The sequence below is a fragment of the Mobula birostris genome, chromosome X (genome assembly GCF_030028105.1).
Source record: "Mobula birostris isolate sMobBir1 chromosome X, sMobBir1.hap1, whole genome shotgun sequence".
Classification (NCBI taxonomy): Eukaryota; Metazoa; Chordata; class Chondrichthyes; order Myliobatiformes; family Myliobatidae; genus Mobula; species Mobula birostris.
In genome coordinates this window covers 48,232,221-48,250,085 of record NC_092402.1, presented here as the reverse complement: position 1 = coordinate 48,250,085, position 17,865 = coordinate 48,232,221, and the positions used below count along the sequence as shown (strand labels likewise).

Below are 17,865 nucleotides of genomic sequence, written 5' to 3'. Positions count from 1 at the left end.
AAATTGTTCAGACTTGAATAAAATGCTGACCCTGAATGGCATCGAAAGGTAAGATCCGACCCAGACACTATCAGAAGGTACAGCTGACCCAATATGTCAAATAGTTGGTTTCCGTCACATTAAAGTGGATAGCCAGGTTCCACCCCCTGAACTCAGAGCAACAGGTTACTGCAAACATAAAAGAGTTGCCATTACCTTCCTTCAGCACGGTCCTTTTCACACAGCTTCCAATAAGAGTGTTGTATGCCACTTGGTGCCGGATAAGTTCCAAGATCCGAGGCACTTGAGCTGGGTGCCTGAAAGGAATTTTCTGAAGCATCGCACCTTGTAAACACCTCCCATTGTGGATTGGGGCGTCTTTGTTCAGAAAATAGCAATGTTGTTGGCCTGGCAAAGACTAGAACAACAACAACAATGTTTTTTATGCTGTACATAAAATCTCAATGGTGAAGCAATGATGATTTGACACAATTAGCAGCATGCATTTATCAGTGATTTTATCCGAGGAGGGTATGTGTCAAAGTGCAGAGCTGTCTTCATTTCTCCCTCCTTCCCTTAATTCTACTCAAGGTAAGCACAAGTGAGAGCTGCTACTGCATGTCTGCCACCTGAGACTGCTCAAGTAGCACACAGTACCTAAACACGAATTGAAACAGCACCCAAAACTGCACTAAACTATCAAACTGTTTCATGGAATTCAAAGCCCTCTAAAACTTCTTATTGGTTTATTATAGTTACATGGGCAGAGATGAATGCTATCCAGACAGATCACGCTTACAAAGACATACAAAAGCCCTTTTGGTTAATGACAACAATTACAGAGGAAATCACAGCCAAATCCAGTGCTGTCCTTCAAAGATACAGTACATCACTGACCAACATTTGCACTGTCCACTGACCACAGACTATAAGACAAAGTAGAAGGTTTCAACGAGATCCACCTTCATTCTTCTAAACTCCAGTGAGTCCAGGATCAAAGCCATCAAACACTCATTTTAACCCTTTCATTCCCAGGATCATTCTTTTGAACCTCCTCTGGACCCTTTTCAATGCCGGTACATTCTTCCCACGATATGAGACCCAAAGCTGCTCACAATGTCTACTGCTGCAATCAGTTAAATCAGTAAGCAAATACATATTAGTTAATAAATCAATAATGTTTCAAAGTAAGAGACAGGTCTCTAAATCAGAATATTAACGTTACAACTCACAGCATAAAAGCGCATGTTGTGTTTCAAAGTTGAAGAACCATCATCCTTCCCCGAAAGTACAAATTGGGTGATTAATTCATAAAGTGGAACTAAAGTGGTAGGAGGATCAAAGAGAGTGACACCTGTCCAAGAAAAAAAATACAGCAGAAAAATAGTGAAGATCCCACAATGCCAAATATAGTGGAAAAAAACACAGAACATTACTGTTAAAAATTATATATTAGGTATATTGGGAGTAATTTCTGGGGTGATTCCCAATCTAAAAAGTATAATGAAATTCATAATTACCCATTCCTTTCAATTTTACTCGTGCTTAAGTTTGTCATAATGGTCCAATATTTTCAATAGGTTGCAATAGAAATAAATACTGTTCTTTCTTCTGTAGTACTAATCTTCACTACTAGATGGCACTTGTTTAGCATGATACTTTCAGCCTGAAGTAAATTTCTGAAATTGAATTTAAAGTGGTTCCTAACACAGACTGTCATGTTAACTGAAATATTTGAATTTGGATAAGGGTATCAAAGTTGATTTTAAGATTCAGCTTGCCCTCCAAAGATTCATTCTTATACTCTGAAAGGTTCATCTTCTGCAGTAGAATTGCTCCAGTTTAATGCTTGAACTGTTGTCCATACACAAGCCTGGAGGTGACCACAGGAAGTTACTTGGGGGAAAAATGCAAAAGTTGGTAGTACGTGAAAAGAACCCTACAGAACAACAGAAGGCAAGCCTGATTCTGTCCTCAAACAACTACTACTTTCTGCCTTTGAACAGGTCCCCAAAGTAAATTCTTACTGGCTCTTTTTAAATTCACCCTAATCTCAACATATTGAATTCAGTTGTTTTGTCTAAACCAGAATCAGCTGACTTAGCACAGCCAAAGTCAGATCAGCAAACCATCTGGCAAGCTCTTGTGCAGAACCTGCCAATTAGTTCCCACACCTGATTTTGGTTGTGCTGGGTAACCTTGTTAACTCCTGGGTTTTTGTTTCACAACATTCTTGCATTTATTTTCGTGTGGTCACCATGCCTTATTGTTGCAAATTCCAAATTATTAACTGATTTACAACTGTGGTGGGATTTAAACTCAGGTTTCTGGATTGTCCTCCCTTCCCTCACGCACTCATCTTTCCCCTCACCTGGTCTCACCTGTCAACTTGTACTCTGTCCCTGCCCCCACCTTCTTATTCTTGCTTCTTTCCCCTTCCTTTCCAGTCAGATGAAAGGTCTCAGCCTGAAACATCAACTGTTCACTCTGCTCCATCAATGCTACCTGACTTTGAGTTCCAGCATTTAGTGATCGTTAGAGTCAGCCTCTAGATTATTAGCGGTATAGCCCAACCAGTGCGCTATACAAATTAAGGTCATTATTGAAGTATGGAAGATACTGGATATTCTATGAATCATCTAAATAGAGCAAACCCTGAGAAACAGTAGATTGACCCGATGTACAATTTTCATCAAACCAGGCTTGAAATTCTGGCATACTGGAACACCAGCCGGTGTAACTAGGGCAAATTGAATGTAGCCCCTTTCATATTTATCATACCCCTCAGTAGTTTTTCTTCTGCAACAAACTAACCTAAATAGTTCTGAAGTTTCTGAATGCAAAAAGCTGACACAGGAATTGGCTGTGGAAACTTTAGGAAGAAGCAGGCTGGCAGATCCACACTGTTGGCATTAGTCACAGAAGAGAAGGAAGGTGTGCTGAAAGAGAGAGAAGTTTGGATTACTGTACAGATACCAGTCAGCCAAACATGGAATCAAAGGCACCTACAGCACTTCAGAGTTTGCATGCTCTAATACTGTCAAAAGCTTATTAAACCCATCAACATGTTTAAGGCAAAATGTGAAAGCTAACATATCTGCCGTACGAAATCCCTAATTATTAGACGCAAGTTATTCCCACACACCTATAGCTGCCAAAACAATGAATTTTAATTCATTTGGTGGCTAGAAGATTGCAGGTGGAAGCCCATTTTTCCATTTGAACACACAACATAGACTCACATGTCAGGGATTCAACTGTTAGAGAAACTGACTTTCAAATAAGAGTCAAACTGACTACCCAAGCAGTTAAGATTGGTGGTATCTGACATTTAAGGAAGCAGGCCTCTCACTAGCATCTGAAAACAAAATTTATATCTCAAAGTATCTTTTAAGACCATAGGAACCTATAAGTAGAAACAGAAAGAGGCCACTCAGCCCATTGAGCCTACTCTGCCATTTCATCATGGCTAATTATTCCTCTCAACCCCATTCTTCTGCCTTTGCCCCATAACTTTTAATGTCATTGCTAATCATGAACCCATTAGCTTCTGATTTAAAGATACCCAATGACTTCGCTTCCACAGTCTACTATGGCAATGAATTCCACAGATTCACCACCCCTTTGCTAAAGGAATTCCTCTTCATCTCTATTCTGAAGCGATGCCCTTCTATTCTGAGCCTGTGCCCTCTGATCCTAAAATCTCCCACTGTTGTGTATTTTTGGGAAATATTGTAAATATACTTTTTGATTAAGCATGCTTTGATTCATTACGGGTTATATGCACAGTGCCTATAAAAAATATCCCCCCCCCCCGAAAGTTTTCATGTTTTATTATTTTTACAACATTGAATCAACAGTGGATGTAATTTGGCTTTTTTGACACTGATCAACAGAAAAACTCTTTTGTGTCAAAGTGAAAACAGATCTAAATTTATTATAAATATAAAGCACAAAATAATTGATTCCCCCTTGAACATGACACACCAAATCATCACTGGTGCAGCCAATTGGTATTAGAAGTCACATAATTAGTTAAATAGAGATCTGATTTTGGAGACCTGTGCGCAGTCAAGGTGTTTCAATTGATTGTAGTAAAAGTACACCTGTATCCAGAAGATCCAACTGCTGGTGAGTCAGTATGCTGGCAAAAACCACACCATGAAGACAAAAGGACACTCCAAGCAACTCCGCAAAAAAGTTATTGAAAAGCACAGGCCAGTGGTTGTGGATGCCCTAAAGCCAAAGGATGTGACAGTCGTGGTCCTCTTTAGGATTTGTCTATTACTATAGCAAGTTTCTGCCAAACCTGTCTACTGTGCTCTGCTCCTTGAACTCATTATTACAGATCAGGAAGAAATGGCAACAGACAAAAGCAGTGTGAGGTGGCTTTTCAAAAGGCATAAGAAATAGTGACATCAGATCACACATTGCGATCCACGTCACCCAGTGAAGCTTGCCTGTGACGCCTCACCTTATGGTATAGTGCAATCATGTCACACGTTATGAGTGATGGAAGTGAACACCACATAGCCTTTACATCACATTCCATTACCACTGCAGAGAAAAAATTACGCATAGATTGACAGGGAGGCCTTGAGTCTGGTTTGGGGTGTAGAGCATTTCAACCAGTACTTGTATGGGAGAGAGTTTACCCTCATTATTGATCATCAACCACTAGTGTCCATCTTCAATCCACAGAAGGGTGCTCCACTAACAGCAGCAGCACAAATGCAGAGATGGGCTCTGTTTCTTGGAGGATACAGTTAAAAAATCAAATTCAATAAACTGACTAATCTGGAAATGCTGATGGATTATCCTATTTACCCTTGGAAAAGGAAATACCTGAAAACTTTACAAAAGAGGACACTCCACTTGACATATTCTCCCTAATGCAAATCGAAAGTCTCCTTATTATGGCACAGATGATCCAAAGGGAAATCAGAAAAGACTTCACATTGTCCCGAGTGTACGTGGCCACCCAAAATGGTTGGAATGTGCAGAAGTTCCAGTTTCCCCCATTTTTACCAGCACCAGGATGAACTTGCCCTTAACGGAGGTTGTCTTATGTGTGAATTGAGAGTGGTTGTATCATTCAAGCTGAGAGCTAGTGTGTTGGAGGAGCTTATGCATGTTATCTAGACTGTGGTCAAAATGAAAGCTTTGGAGGTACAGAAAACTGAAGTCCCACACAGTGAGGTTAAGAACAGCTGCTTCCTTTCAACCAGAAATAAGGGGGGACCTCTATAGCCAGAGGGTGGTGAACCTGTGAAACTCATTGCCACAGGGGAGGCCAAGTCACTGGGTATATTTAAAGCAGAGGTCAATAGGCTCTTGATCAATAAGGTTGTCAAAGGTTATGGGGAGAGGAAGGAAAACAGGGTCGAGAGGGAAAATACAGTGCCTATAAAAAGTATTCAACCCCCCTTGGAAGTTTTCATGTTTTATTGTTTTACAACATTGAATCACAGTGGGTATAATTTGCTTTTTTGACACTGATCAACAGAAAAAAGATACTTTCATGGCAAAGTGAAAATATCTCTACAAAGTGATCTAAATTAATTACAAATGTAAAACACAAAATAATTGATTGCATAAGTATTCACCCATTTAATATGACACACCAAGTCATCACTGGTGCAGGCAATAGGTTTTAGAAGTCACATAATTAGTTAAATGGAGATCACCATGTAGAGTCAAGGTGTTTCAATTGATTGTAGTAAAAATACTCCTGTATGGAAGGTCCAACTGCCGGTGAGTCAGTATCCTGGCAAAAACTACACCATGAAGACAAAAGAAGACTCCAAGCAACTCTGCGAAAAGGTTACTGAAAAGCAGAAATCAGGAGATGGATACAAGAACATTCTCAAGTCACTGAATATCCCTTGAAGTACAGTTAAGTCAATCATCAAGAAATGGAAAGAATATGACACAGTTATAAATCTGTCCAGAGCAGGCCATCCTCAAAAACTGAGTGATCGTGCAAGGGGACTAGAGAGGGACACCATCAAAAGATCTGTGACAACGCTGGAGGAGTTACAAGCTTCAGTGGCTGAGATGGGAGACACTCCGCATACAACAACTGTTGCCTGGGTGCTTCACCAGTCGCAGCATTAATGGGAGAGTGGCAAAGAGGAAATCACTGTCGAAAAAAACTCACACAAAATCTCGGCTAGAGTTTGCCAGAAGGCATGTGAGGGACTCTGAAGTCAGCTGGAAGAAGGTTCTATGGTCTGATGAAACCAAAATTGAGATTGTTGGCCACCAGACTAAACGCTATTTTTGGCATAAGTGAAACACTGCACATCATCAAAAACACACCATCCCTACCATGTAGCATGGTACTGGCTGCATCAGGCTGTGGGGATGCTTCACTGCCGCAGGCTCTGGAAGGCTTGTGAAGGTAGAGGGTAAAATGAATGCAGCAACATACAGGGAAATCTTGGAGAAAAACCTCTGCACGAGAACCGCGACTTCGGAGAAGATTTGTTTTTCAGCAAGACAATGATCCCAAGCATAAAGCCAAAGCTACACAGGAATGGCTTAAGAACAACAAAGTTAGTGTCCTGGAGTGGCCAAGTCAGAGTCCAGACCTCAAACCAATTGAGAATCTGTGGCTGGACTTGAAAAGGGCAGTTCACTCACAAGCCCCATGAAATCTGAGAGAGCCTGAGCAGTTCTGTAAAGACGAATGGGGAAAAATTGTAGTGTCCAGATGTGTAAAGCTGATAGAGACCTATCCACACAGACTCAAGGCTGTAATTGCTGCCAAAGGTGCATCTACTAAATACTGACTTGATGGGCATGAATACTTGTACAATCAATTATTGTGTTTAATAATTGCAATAAATTTAGACCAAATTGTAGAAATTTGTTTTCGCTTTGACATGAAAGAGTCTTTTTCTGTTGATCAGTGTCAAAAAAGCCAAATTAAATACACTGTGATTCAATGTTGTAAAACATGAAAACTTCCAAGGGGGTGCTCACTTTTTATAAGCACTGTAAATCAAGCATGACTGAATGGTGGACTAGAATCGATGGGCCAAACTGTCTAATTTTGCTCCTATATCTTATGGCCTTATTCAGGTTTTGAACCATCCTGCACAACTCTAATCATCTCAGCATAGCAACAGCAGGACCTATTTGAACTACAATTAACTTAGCTTTTTTGTTCCAATTGCGTTCTTTCTTGTGTAATTGTATAACTTATATTTACTGTGTTTGTCTTGTGGATGTTGGGTCTTTTACATTGCACCTGTGCAGACACATACTTGTGCCTATAATAATGAACCTGACTTTGGTCAAAAACCAAAGGCCAAGTCTGACTCCAGAGTCAGGTAGAGCAAAACTCTCCACTGGCAGTAAGATTGGAATTTGAATGCTATTTAAGACATATTTACACTTTCCATGCACCGTCACGTTAATGATGTTAATGCTAATTATCAATCTGCATTGGGATCATTGCCATTCACAACAAAACCATACCATGGGAGTACGTGGTTGAACAATAACTGGTATGTTTAAGAATGGTTTACTTTCCATCCCATAAGCCCCATATACCAGCAGTGTTTTCTTACCCTTTGTTGTCTGTGGGATGGGAGCCTGTGATCAGGGGAGCGATAGGCAGTTTGCACATCCCTGTGAGGCCCTCAATCGTCACAAACACATTCATGCCCAAGGATCGTGGAACTATACAGGGAGAACAATAGGCCACAAATAAAAATCAACAGAATGAGAAAATAAACAGAGGTGTCAAATTCCTGATAGTATTGCTCATTACCAAAATTAGCAAACAAAATTCTGTTTATGTTACAGACCTTCTAAATTTGGAGTCTATGAACATCAACTAAATTATCAAATATGCATAAAAAAAGAGCTTTGCACAAGTTTTCTGAAATTCTTATCGTGCAACTATGATGAAATTCTAATCATTTAACTTCCAGTCCTAATGAAGGGCCTCGGCCCAAAACGTCAACTGTTTATTCCTTTCCATTGATGCTGCCTGACCTGCTGAATTCCTCCAGCACTTTGTGTGGGTTGCTCTGGATTTACAGGATCTGCAGATGCTCTTGTGCTTGATCCATGTTTTTATTTAATATATGGGTTAATATTGTAATTACTACATTCAATGTGCTGGTTGGGAGCACGTCAGGGATTGAGATATTCAGATAATGTAATGATGGAACTCAGCAGGTCAAACAGTGTGTGTGTGTGTGTGTGTGTGTGTGTGTGTGTGTGTGTGTGTGTGTGTGTGTGTGTGTGAGAGAGAGAGAGAGAGAAGGGGAGAGAGAGGGGGGTGGAATGGAATTGTTGACCCTGCATCAGGTGAAATATTTTACTAAACTTATAAAGTAGCTTATAATCAAAGGATTTAGCAAAAAAAACACACACACACACAATTAATTTTGTAGATGCTGGAAATCCAGAGCAACTCAAACAAAATTCTGGAGGAACTCAGCAGGTCAAGCATCATCCATAGAGGAGAATAAACAGCTGACATTTCAGGCCGAGATACTTCATCAGGACTTATCAGTTTTCAGTCTGAAACATTGATAGATGCTGCCTGACCTGCTGAGTTCCTTCAGAATTTTCTGTGCTTAGCAAATAACAGTTAGTTCTCAATCTAACTGAGTTTGTATGGAGTTCAAGAATACCACCCACCAGAGTACAAGAACTAAAGACATTAAAGTCCTCTATTAGGCTGCCTTAAGTTGTTACAAGCTCAAGGATCTAGCATGCAAGGAAAGAACAGAGATAGTTTATTAAATGTGGTGAATATGTGCAGCTGCATTCCAAAGGAGACAGATCTGGCAAGAGCCCAGCTAACTGACAGAATCCAACTATTTGTGCCTTGTTGAAGAAAAGTCACATGCTCTTTATAGATAATAAAAATGTCATCGCCATTTTACTTCACTGCAAGTAGTGGTGTACGAGTCAGAAGCAGCATGGGATAGATGAACTAGAGGACAAAACTAATTGATGCAAGCTGTATCACTGATACTGAGAGGCAGGCTGAACTGGGCAAATGGGTAAGCAGAGCTCAACTACACATTCAGCTTGGCCATGGGGTAGCAGCCAATTAAACATCATTTTTTGGGATTAAAGGACTCCAAACTTTCATGCCAGCAGCTGTAAATAAGACATTTAATAAAGTGAATGAATTGCCATAAACATGGAACCACAATGTCCAAAGCAAGGAAGAAATATGGTATGAATATAAAAACTGAAGTATGAATGTTAAAATGGCATGGCCTGGAAAGTGAAGGTTTCCATGCCAGGAGATTTAAGACAACAGCAACAAAAATAAAATTAAAACAGAAGTATTTTTTATTAGAGTGGTTAGCACAACCAGATCCTGCAAGTTTACCATTTAATTCTTCTGTAAATGTAAGTCCTGTGCCAACCAGCAATCTCACCATTTGGCCCGAATTAGTAAATTCAATCAGATTGTGGAAATCTGAGGAGAAACCTCCTGGCTGACACTGATATTGTGTTGAAAGAGTGCAGCACTGTTTGAGGTGCTTCCTTTAGATGTAAGAATAACTAAAGTCTTGCCAGTTCTTTCCAGTGGGCAGAGAGACCCCCAAAGGCAATTCTTTGAGGAAAATAGTGAAGTAACTCTGTGTGTTATGGCCAATATTTATCATTCAACCAATACTACTAATTTACATGACCTTTTCCCATCACTAGCTCTGGATAGCAGGGTAGAAGAGCATTCATGAAGTGCAATGTACTGCGAGAAGCTAACATTAAATAAGCAATGTGTTGAAAAAGGGAATTAGAGACCTGGGTTTATAAACATGAGATTCTCCAGATGCTGGAAATCCAGAGTACTATACACAAAATGCTGGAGGAACTCAGTGGATCAGGCAGCATTACAAATTGGCTGCTATGGTTCCTACATTACAAAATTGCTTCACTAGTCAGAAAGCTCCTTTATAAACCCAGGCTAACACACAGAAAATACTGGAGAAACTAAGCAAGTCAGACAGAATCTATGGAGGGGAATAAACAGTTGATTTTACGAGTCGAAACCTGTCATCAGATCCTGAAGGGCCTTGGCCCCAAATGTTGACTGTTTATTCACCTCCATAGATGCTGCTTGACCTCGAATTCCTCCAGAATTATGCATGGATTCCTTTGGATTTCCAGCATCTCCAGAATCTTGTGTTTGTAGCCCAGGTATCTGTTATTCCCTTTCAAACATAATACTTATTTAATGTAACACACAAAATGCCGGAGGAATTCAGCAGGCTGGGAAGCATCTATAGAAAAGACTACAGTCGATGTTTTAGGCTTAGACCCTTCAGCAGGACTGGAGGGAAAAAAAATGAACAGTAGATCTAAAAGGTGGGGGGAGGGGAGGGAGAAACTCAAGGTGATAGGTGAACACGGAAGGGAGAGGGGTGGAGTAAAGAGCCGGGAAGTTGATTGGTGAAAGAGACACAGGACTGGAGAAGTGAGGAGTCTGACAGGAGAGGACAGAAGGCCATGGAAGAAAGAAAAAGGGGGAGTAGCACCAGAGAGAGGTGATGGGCTGGCAAGGAGATAAGGTGAGAGAGGGTAAAGGGGATGGGGAATGGCGAAGAGAGGGCATGGGGCATTACCAACGTCAAACTCTCCTCTCCTTCACCATTCCCCATCTCCTTTACCCTCTCTCATCTTATCTCCTTGCCAGCCCATCACCTCCCACTGGTGTTCCTTCCCCCCTTTTCTTTCTTCCATGGCATTCTGTCCTCTGCTGTTAGATTCCCCCTTCTCCAGCCCTGTAGCCCTTTCACCAATCAACTTCCCAGCTGTTTTCTTCACCCTCCCCCACCTCCTAATTTCACCTATCACACTGTTTCTTTCTCCCCTCCCCCCATCTTTTAAATCTTCGCATCTCTTTTCCTTCAGTCCTGGTGAAGTGTCTTGACCCGAAACGTAAACTGTACTATTTTCCATCGATGCTGCCTGGCCTGCTGGGTTCCTCCAGCATCTTGTGTATGTTGCTTGGATTTCCAGCATCTGCAGATCTTCTCTCGTTTGTGACTTCTTTAATGTCAGCTTTTTGCAGGATATTGTCAATTCATAAATGCCTCTTCAGCCCTGGTTTCAATGGCTCATTACAATTTGAGAACAATCTTAACTTTTGAGGGGAAAGAAAAGCAATGCATTTTGGAACAGGTGCAACACAGATTTACTGGAACGTAATTTGTTTTTTTCTTTTTTTGTATTTGCACCATTTGTTGTCTTTTGCACATTGATTATTTGTCCATCTTTGTGTTTTTTTATTGATTTGTTTCTCTTTGTATTTACATGGTAACACATACTTTGATAGTAAAATTACTTTGAACTTCAAGTTTTAAACTGAGTGTTCATACAGACATACTCATTGAAATTTAGGTTTGGAGTACATTTGATCAAAGGGGAATTGTTGGGATACAATGGAAGGCTTTTGAAGGGAATCAATGAACAGTAGACAATGTTAAGACTACTGGTATTTTTTTTAAATCAGGGTAAGATTTAATTTGAACAACCTAAAATATTAAGTGGGCAGAAGTAGGTGGTGTGGAAATATGTTACCTGATAGCAAAATTTGACTGAATAGCCAATTGGGTTTGAGGCTAGAGGGGCTGAACAGCCTATTCCTTACTTGCCTATAAACACAGAAAATGGCCTGGAAGGTTCCAGAAGAGCAAGTCCCATCAGTTCTGCTGTATTTCCCAGTAATCCTGCGAACCTTTCTCTCTCTCTCTCGCAGACCCATGAATTTCCTCTTTGATCCTATGTGATAGTCACGTACATAATGGGGTAATTTAACACAGTCAGTTAGCTCACTCATACACCTTTGAGATGTTTATTAACTTATTTATAGATACAACATGGTAACAGGCCCTTCTGGCCCAATGAGCCCCTGCTGTCCAATTAACCTACTAACTCATACATCTTTGGAATTTGGGAGAAAACCAGAGGAAACCCATATGGTCACAGGGAAAACTTACAAGCTCCTTACAGACAGCAGCAGGAAATGAACCTGGGTTGCTGCTAATAGCGTTACACTAACTGCTATGTTACAGTGTTGCCCCTGTGGGAGGAAATCCATACAATCAAGGGGAGAATGCTTGGTTTCTACTTGGACACAAGAGTGAAAAAATTCAAATAATGCACATTCAAAACAGCAAGTACAATTGGCAGCTGATTATTTTGATTCAGAATTAAATTATAGTGCAGAACCACTTTTAATACTCTAGCCTCACAGAAACCTAATGCCCCTCAATATATACATATCAGAGAAAGACTACAGCAGGAGTGATGTAACTTTTTGAGACCCTATGGCCAAATTGATGATAATCTAAAAAATTCTCTTGTGTCATGGTAATTTTGAGCAGAGATTAGCATAATTAATGAATTAGTAACAATAATTGTAGAGTTTTTTTTAAAAAAGTGAAAAAGGGATGAGCCTTGTTGCCTATTTACATAAATTCATTGTTTTACTATTAATAAAGGTATAACAGAGACAGATTGGAACAAATGAAGCATTTTAGGAAATCTGTTCAAAACTTAATATTAATCTTTTAAAAAGACATCTGAAAAATAACAAATTCTAAATAATATTGTAACCACTTAATAGCCAATTACTACTGTGTACAGGAATGCGAGGATTTCAAAATGTATCATCCAACATCTTAAGTTTTTGTGACTGTCTAGCTGGCATGAGAAATTTCCTTTATATAAAAAAACCTCTCACTGCCCTCAGGTTGTTAAAAAAAAATCATTCGCTGCTTCATCTAGCAGTAAAGATAACCAATGTGTATCTTTTTATTATGGGTGGGGTTTAAAGAATCGAGGGGCAGCACTGCACGCTGCGTGCCAACATTTTTGTGCAAGACATTTTGCGTTTTCCACTCCTGGACTAGAGCATCATGTTTACATAGAAAATTCTATCCAAGAGCAACTTGCTGTCCTGGACATAAAGTCATCCCATCCCCACCCATTTAATTTTCACCAACATGAAAAGGATCCTGGAACTGTACCATTATTTTCATTCAGGTTCGTAAGTTTACCAGTTCCCTCTTCAAACAGGTCGTATGGAGAGACATAATACTTCAGATTCATTAAGTGTCCTGTAAAATCAGCCAAGATATTTTCAGTCAAAATCCATTGATAAACAAACTGGCTTACAAAATTAAAAGCATTTGAAATACAGAAATTAGTCAGCTAATCATGAAAATGGTTAATATTTTGTGGGGTTGGTTTCATCTGTTCCAAAGAAGAGCTGTTCTGAAACTTTCTCTGGTGAAGTTAGGGCAAAGAATAGGGTCTTGTATGAGAAATTGCAGAACTGCTGCAGCAAAAGTAACATGAATCACCAGCTTACAAAGGTGAGAAGTGAGAAGGGCAAAAAGTTTGTGGCCACCATTGATCTCTTATGAGTCCAAGTCAAGGCAATATCTATAGTTTATGTTAAAAACAAGACATTTCTCCAGCAAGATAATGGAGAATAGTTATGAGATACAAATTCCATACATAACTTTAATCCTGTCAATTACAGCACTGCCTGCAAAGGTGACGGACAGAGCTCCACTCTAAAGGGAATAGCAGAGCTACCGGATTGGCCTGCAATGATGAGATTGAACTAAAATTCAAAATATTGTTAAATAATCTCAAAGTTATCTTTCCAAAGATATGAAAGCCCATTATATTTCAGAGACTAGACACAAAATATACTTAACACCACTTTCCTCCCCAAGCCCCTTACTCAAAAATAGCAAATAGTGGATTCCAATTAATTGGGCCATCAGTTAATTAGGGTAGCCGTTTATTTGGGACACTACGCTGCTTAATTGGGACAGGAGATTGTTGTCAGTTTCTAACTAGCATCAGTCACGTGTGCTTATGTGTCCATTAGACACTATGCCGTGCTAAGAGTAAACAGTTTTTAAATAGTGTCAGTTGCATGTGTTTTGTCACTGGTAGTTGGTAAGAAATAAGCAGTAAGATAATTCAGGATGGTTTTGCTCACTGCAGTTTCAAGCACTCAGGCTTACAAATGCCAGAAACTGTCAGGAGTGAAAATGAAACGATTTCACTACTTCAGCAAATTAGGAACTATGAAGAATTTGAAGAAATTGAATGTTACAATGAAAATGAAGTTTTGGAAGATGCAATCATCAAAAGCATTGTACAAAGGCAGTCCATTATTTGCAATAGGTACCTGCGCTGATTTTGTTCATTTACTGTCAATCAAAAGAACACAGCAGTGTACACTGGATGAAATTCCACCACTGATAACTATTAGGAACTAATACACAGTTTGATAGTACTGTATTGGTAGAGCTCTAACAGGTTCTGTATTTCATTTAAATACACAATTTGTTACTCAGCTAAATGGTAGTTTGTCTTTCCACGAAACTTCAGCTAACTGGGGCAGCCGCTGAATTGGGCCAAAATGTACTGGTCCCGATGTGTCCCAATTAACTGGAATCCACTGTATTGACAAAGAACATACCGCCACTTCTTGGTGTAAGATAGCCAACACTTCCTTGGAGTATTGTATCAAGGTTACTTGCATTGGTGGCTAATCTGAAATAAATTAAAATTATGGATGGATTAAAAAATGTAGAAAAAAAGTTGTAAAGTAAATTTCTAAACCTTTCACAAACTGTTTTTCCTCCACAGTCAAAAATATGTTGGCATTAATCGATGGGTACTTGGACCAGAAAGTCATCCATCTGAATACTGATAATTAAATCTTTTACAACCTTCTTACCAGAATGAAACATCCCAAGATAATAGGTGGTAGTATTTTAGCAAATTGATAAAATCTGACGTTCCAGACAGTTGATAGAGCAAGTATACACAGGTTTGTTTAAAAAGATGGGCTTTAAGCTACTTCTTACAAGAGGTAAGGTGGAGATATGAGAAAGCTCCTAAGTGTGCATACAAGGCAACTGAAAAACAAAAATTTGTAAAAACGAATTAATTATATATATTCTGGTTTCATGTATATGTAGGGTCTGTAGGGTGGGATAGTACCACAGACACAGTGGTGGAGAAGGACAGGGGAGAGGAAGGCAAGTAGGAACAAGTCCATGGGAACATTGTTAGAACAGCTGCTAGTGAAGGCGAACAAGTACAGGTGCAATGAGTGAATAAGACATGAGCAAAAATGTGGGCAGCAGAGTATCGGCAGCACATGAAGAAGATAGTTACTTTCCCAGCAAAAAATAAGAATTAACGCATTCAGAAGAAATAAAGGCATTGAAGAAGCATGTAGAAGATAAAGTGAAGCAGTAGCAAGGTCAAGTTAGCCGGTTTTAGTGATAGAGCAGATCCTTAAATGAAAGTACAGCTCCTCAACAATCACAAGCGTGTAAATTCTCTGGTGGAGGGTTTTCAGTTCCTGGGTTGGGAATGCTAGTCATGGAGCTGAGGATACAGCAGAAACCAAAGGCAGTGGCCTTGGTCATCAATCAGATAAATGCCGCATTATTCAGTATTATTTGTCAATGAAGAGTGAGAAGTTTGAAATTTACACAGGAATATTACAGAGGTCAACAAATTCAGAAGGGAGAAACCTAACTAAAAGCACCTAAAACTCCAGCAGCAACTTAGATAGCTTAAGTGGCTCTCAGTACCAGCTTACATTCACAATCCTTGGTTAGTTAATAAATCTCAGCAGGAACATTATGCAGAAGAAAATGGGAAGATAAAAATATATCCAGGTATTCAATTCCTTTCCTGCGACTCAGTAAGAGAATGCCTTTCATTTGGGTTTGGTTGCCACGGCAGCCCAGAGAGACCTGAGCTCTGACAACTTGGACATATGTAGCACTGTGCAGGCTGTCAACAGAATATAATAGAGGTTATAATAGGGTTGCATTCCTGGGAACTGTTTGTAACCTGAACTGTTCAAAAGTCAGGAATGATCAAAAGCTCAGAGAACACAGAAATAGCTATGACAGAGAGTGAGCAGATGCAGGAAGAGTGACCACCAGTTGGCCTCACTGAAGGCTCAGTGCTCCCAGCTCTGCTCAGCCCAAACCAGACTCGATCATTGACGTTCTGGGTTGCGGGTGGGGAAAAAGAGAAAAAGAAATGTCCCGTTCCCACACAGATGCCTGCAGCTTTCAAATTCATCCCATCTGTTCTGACAGCTCCCAAATGCTCTTTTCTGGAGCATTCAGAATATGAATGTGTTTAAAGACAAAATTTCATTCCCAAAATACTTTACAAGTAATGAATTCCTTTGAGGGGTAATTATTGCTACCATGCTGTAATTGAAACAGCTAACTTCTGCACAACAAGTTCCCATAAATGACAATGAGAATGACTAATTAGTTTAAGTTGCTTCAAAAGATAAATATTGTTCATGACATTGGCAATGAACCAGTTCAGCATTGACTAGATGGGCTGTAGGGCCTGTGTCTCCAAAGTAATCTCTCAGGAATTTTTTTTTTTTTTAAAATGAGCTATGGGAGAGGAAGGGGTTTGAGTTAATGGATTGGTGGAAAGACCATTCTAACCACACAGCACTTTCTCAGTGACAGACTGGAATGTCAGCCTGGAGTGGGAGTGCTTTCCAATATAGATGCACAAATGTCACTAAATGAGACAGCTAACACTTAAAGCAGCATACGAATCTGCAGCAAGAGTTCACAATTTTTATATGAATGATATCTACATGGATGCCAAATTTATCTCAGTTCTCAAAATACAAATGAGCAATCTATCAGTAGACTACTCAGGTACACAAAGGAAATAGATACCCAAATTTCATCTACCTTTCCTTTCTGGAGCATTCAAGATATGAATGTGTTTAAAACCAAGTGTTTCCCCTCACCCAATGAAAAGTGTACATACATTAGAGTTATTTTCATATGGAGATTTTAAAGGTTAGCTTTAATGTCACACATACATTGAAACATACAGTGAAATGCACCATTTGTGTCAACGATCAACACAATCCAAGGACTCTGCTCAGGGGAGCCTGCAAGTATCACCGTGCTTCTAGCACCAATATAAGCTCACAACTTACAAACCCTAACCTGTATGACTTTGAAATGGGGGAGGAAACCGGAGCACCCAGAGGAAACCCACTAGGTCACAGGGAGACAGACAGTGGCACAAAATGTTATAAACTGTGCTGCCCCATCTTGTGTTAACTCCTTGTACATTTTACACATTAACAAAATCTCAAAAGTTGCATCAAATCAAAGAATGTAATATTTACCTGAACATATGCGCCATCTTTGAAAGGTCGAGTTCTAGGGACTGCAGAGCCAAATACATCTTAGTTTTCAGCTTACTGTAGAAGTAAACATACAGATTCCCCTATTAAACACATTCCCATTATTCACAGACACCCCTTTCCACGGAGTCAAAACAGTGGTGATCTTCGTGATCTGTGTTGGATGGATCCAAAAATACTTGCTCAGGGAAGCAAGTGAAAATGGGACTTCCCGATGGCCAAACATTTTAATTTCAATTCCCATTCTGACGTGTCCATCCGAGGCTTGCTTTTATGCCAAGATGAGGCCACCCTTAGGGTGGAGGAGCAATACCTTATATTCCATCTGGGTACTCTCCAACCTGGTGGCACGAATATCAGTTTCCCCTTCCGGTACACAAATTTCCCATCCTCTCTTTCCACTGTTCCCCACTCTGATTTTTTTTTACTTCTTCTCACTTGCCTATTACTTCCCCCTGGGTCCTCTCCTCTACCCACCTTTCTCCTATGGTCCACTATCCTCTCCTATCAGATTCTTTCTTCTCCAGCCCTTGACCTTTCCCACCCACCTGGCTTCACCCATCATCTTTCAGCAAGCCTCTTTCACCTCCCCCACATTTTTATTCTGGCATCTTCTCCCTTCCTTCTCAATCCTGAAGGGTCTAGGCTGGAAC

General features: G+C 40.0%; 1 protein-coding gene across 2 annotated transcripts in view; it reads right to left on the bottom strand.

Annotated features, from left to right (window-relative positions):
* The window catches only part of med1 (mediator complex subunit 1), a 117,465-nt gene that overhangs the window by 19,834 nt on the left and 79,766 nt on the right, over positions 1-17,865 (bottom strand). For both annotated transcript variants that reach the window (XM_072249607.1, XM_072249608.1), the window contains 7 exons: positions 17,195-17,269; positions 14,471-14,544; positions 12,996-13,085; positions 7,557-7,668; positions 2,794-2,918; positions 1,212-1,333; positions 196-397 (listed from right to left, as the gene is read on the bottom strand). In XM_072249607.1, the coding sequence (XP_072105708.1) occupies positions 196-397; positions 1,212-1,333; positions 2,794-2,918; positions 7,557-7,668; positions 12,996-13,085; positions 14,471-14,544; positions 17,195-17,269 (800 nt within the window). The remainder of the gene's footprint in view (positions 1-195; positions 398-1,211; positions 1,334-2,793; positions 2,919-7,556; positions 7,669-12,995; positions 13,086-14,470; positions 14,545-17,194; positions 17,270-17,865) is intronic.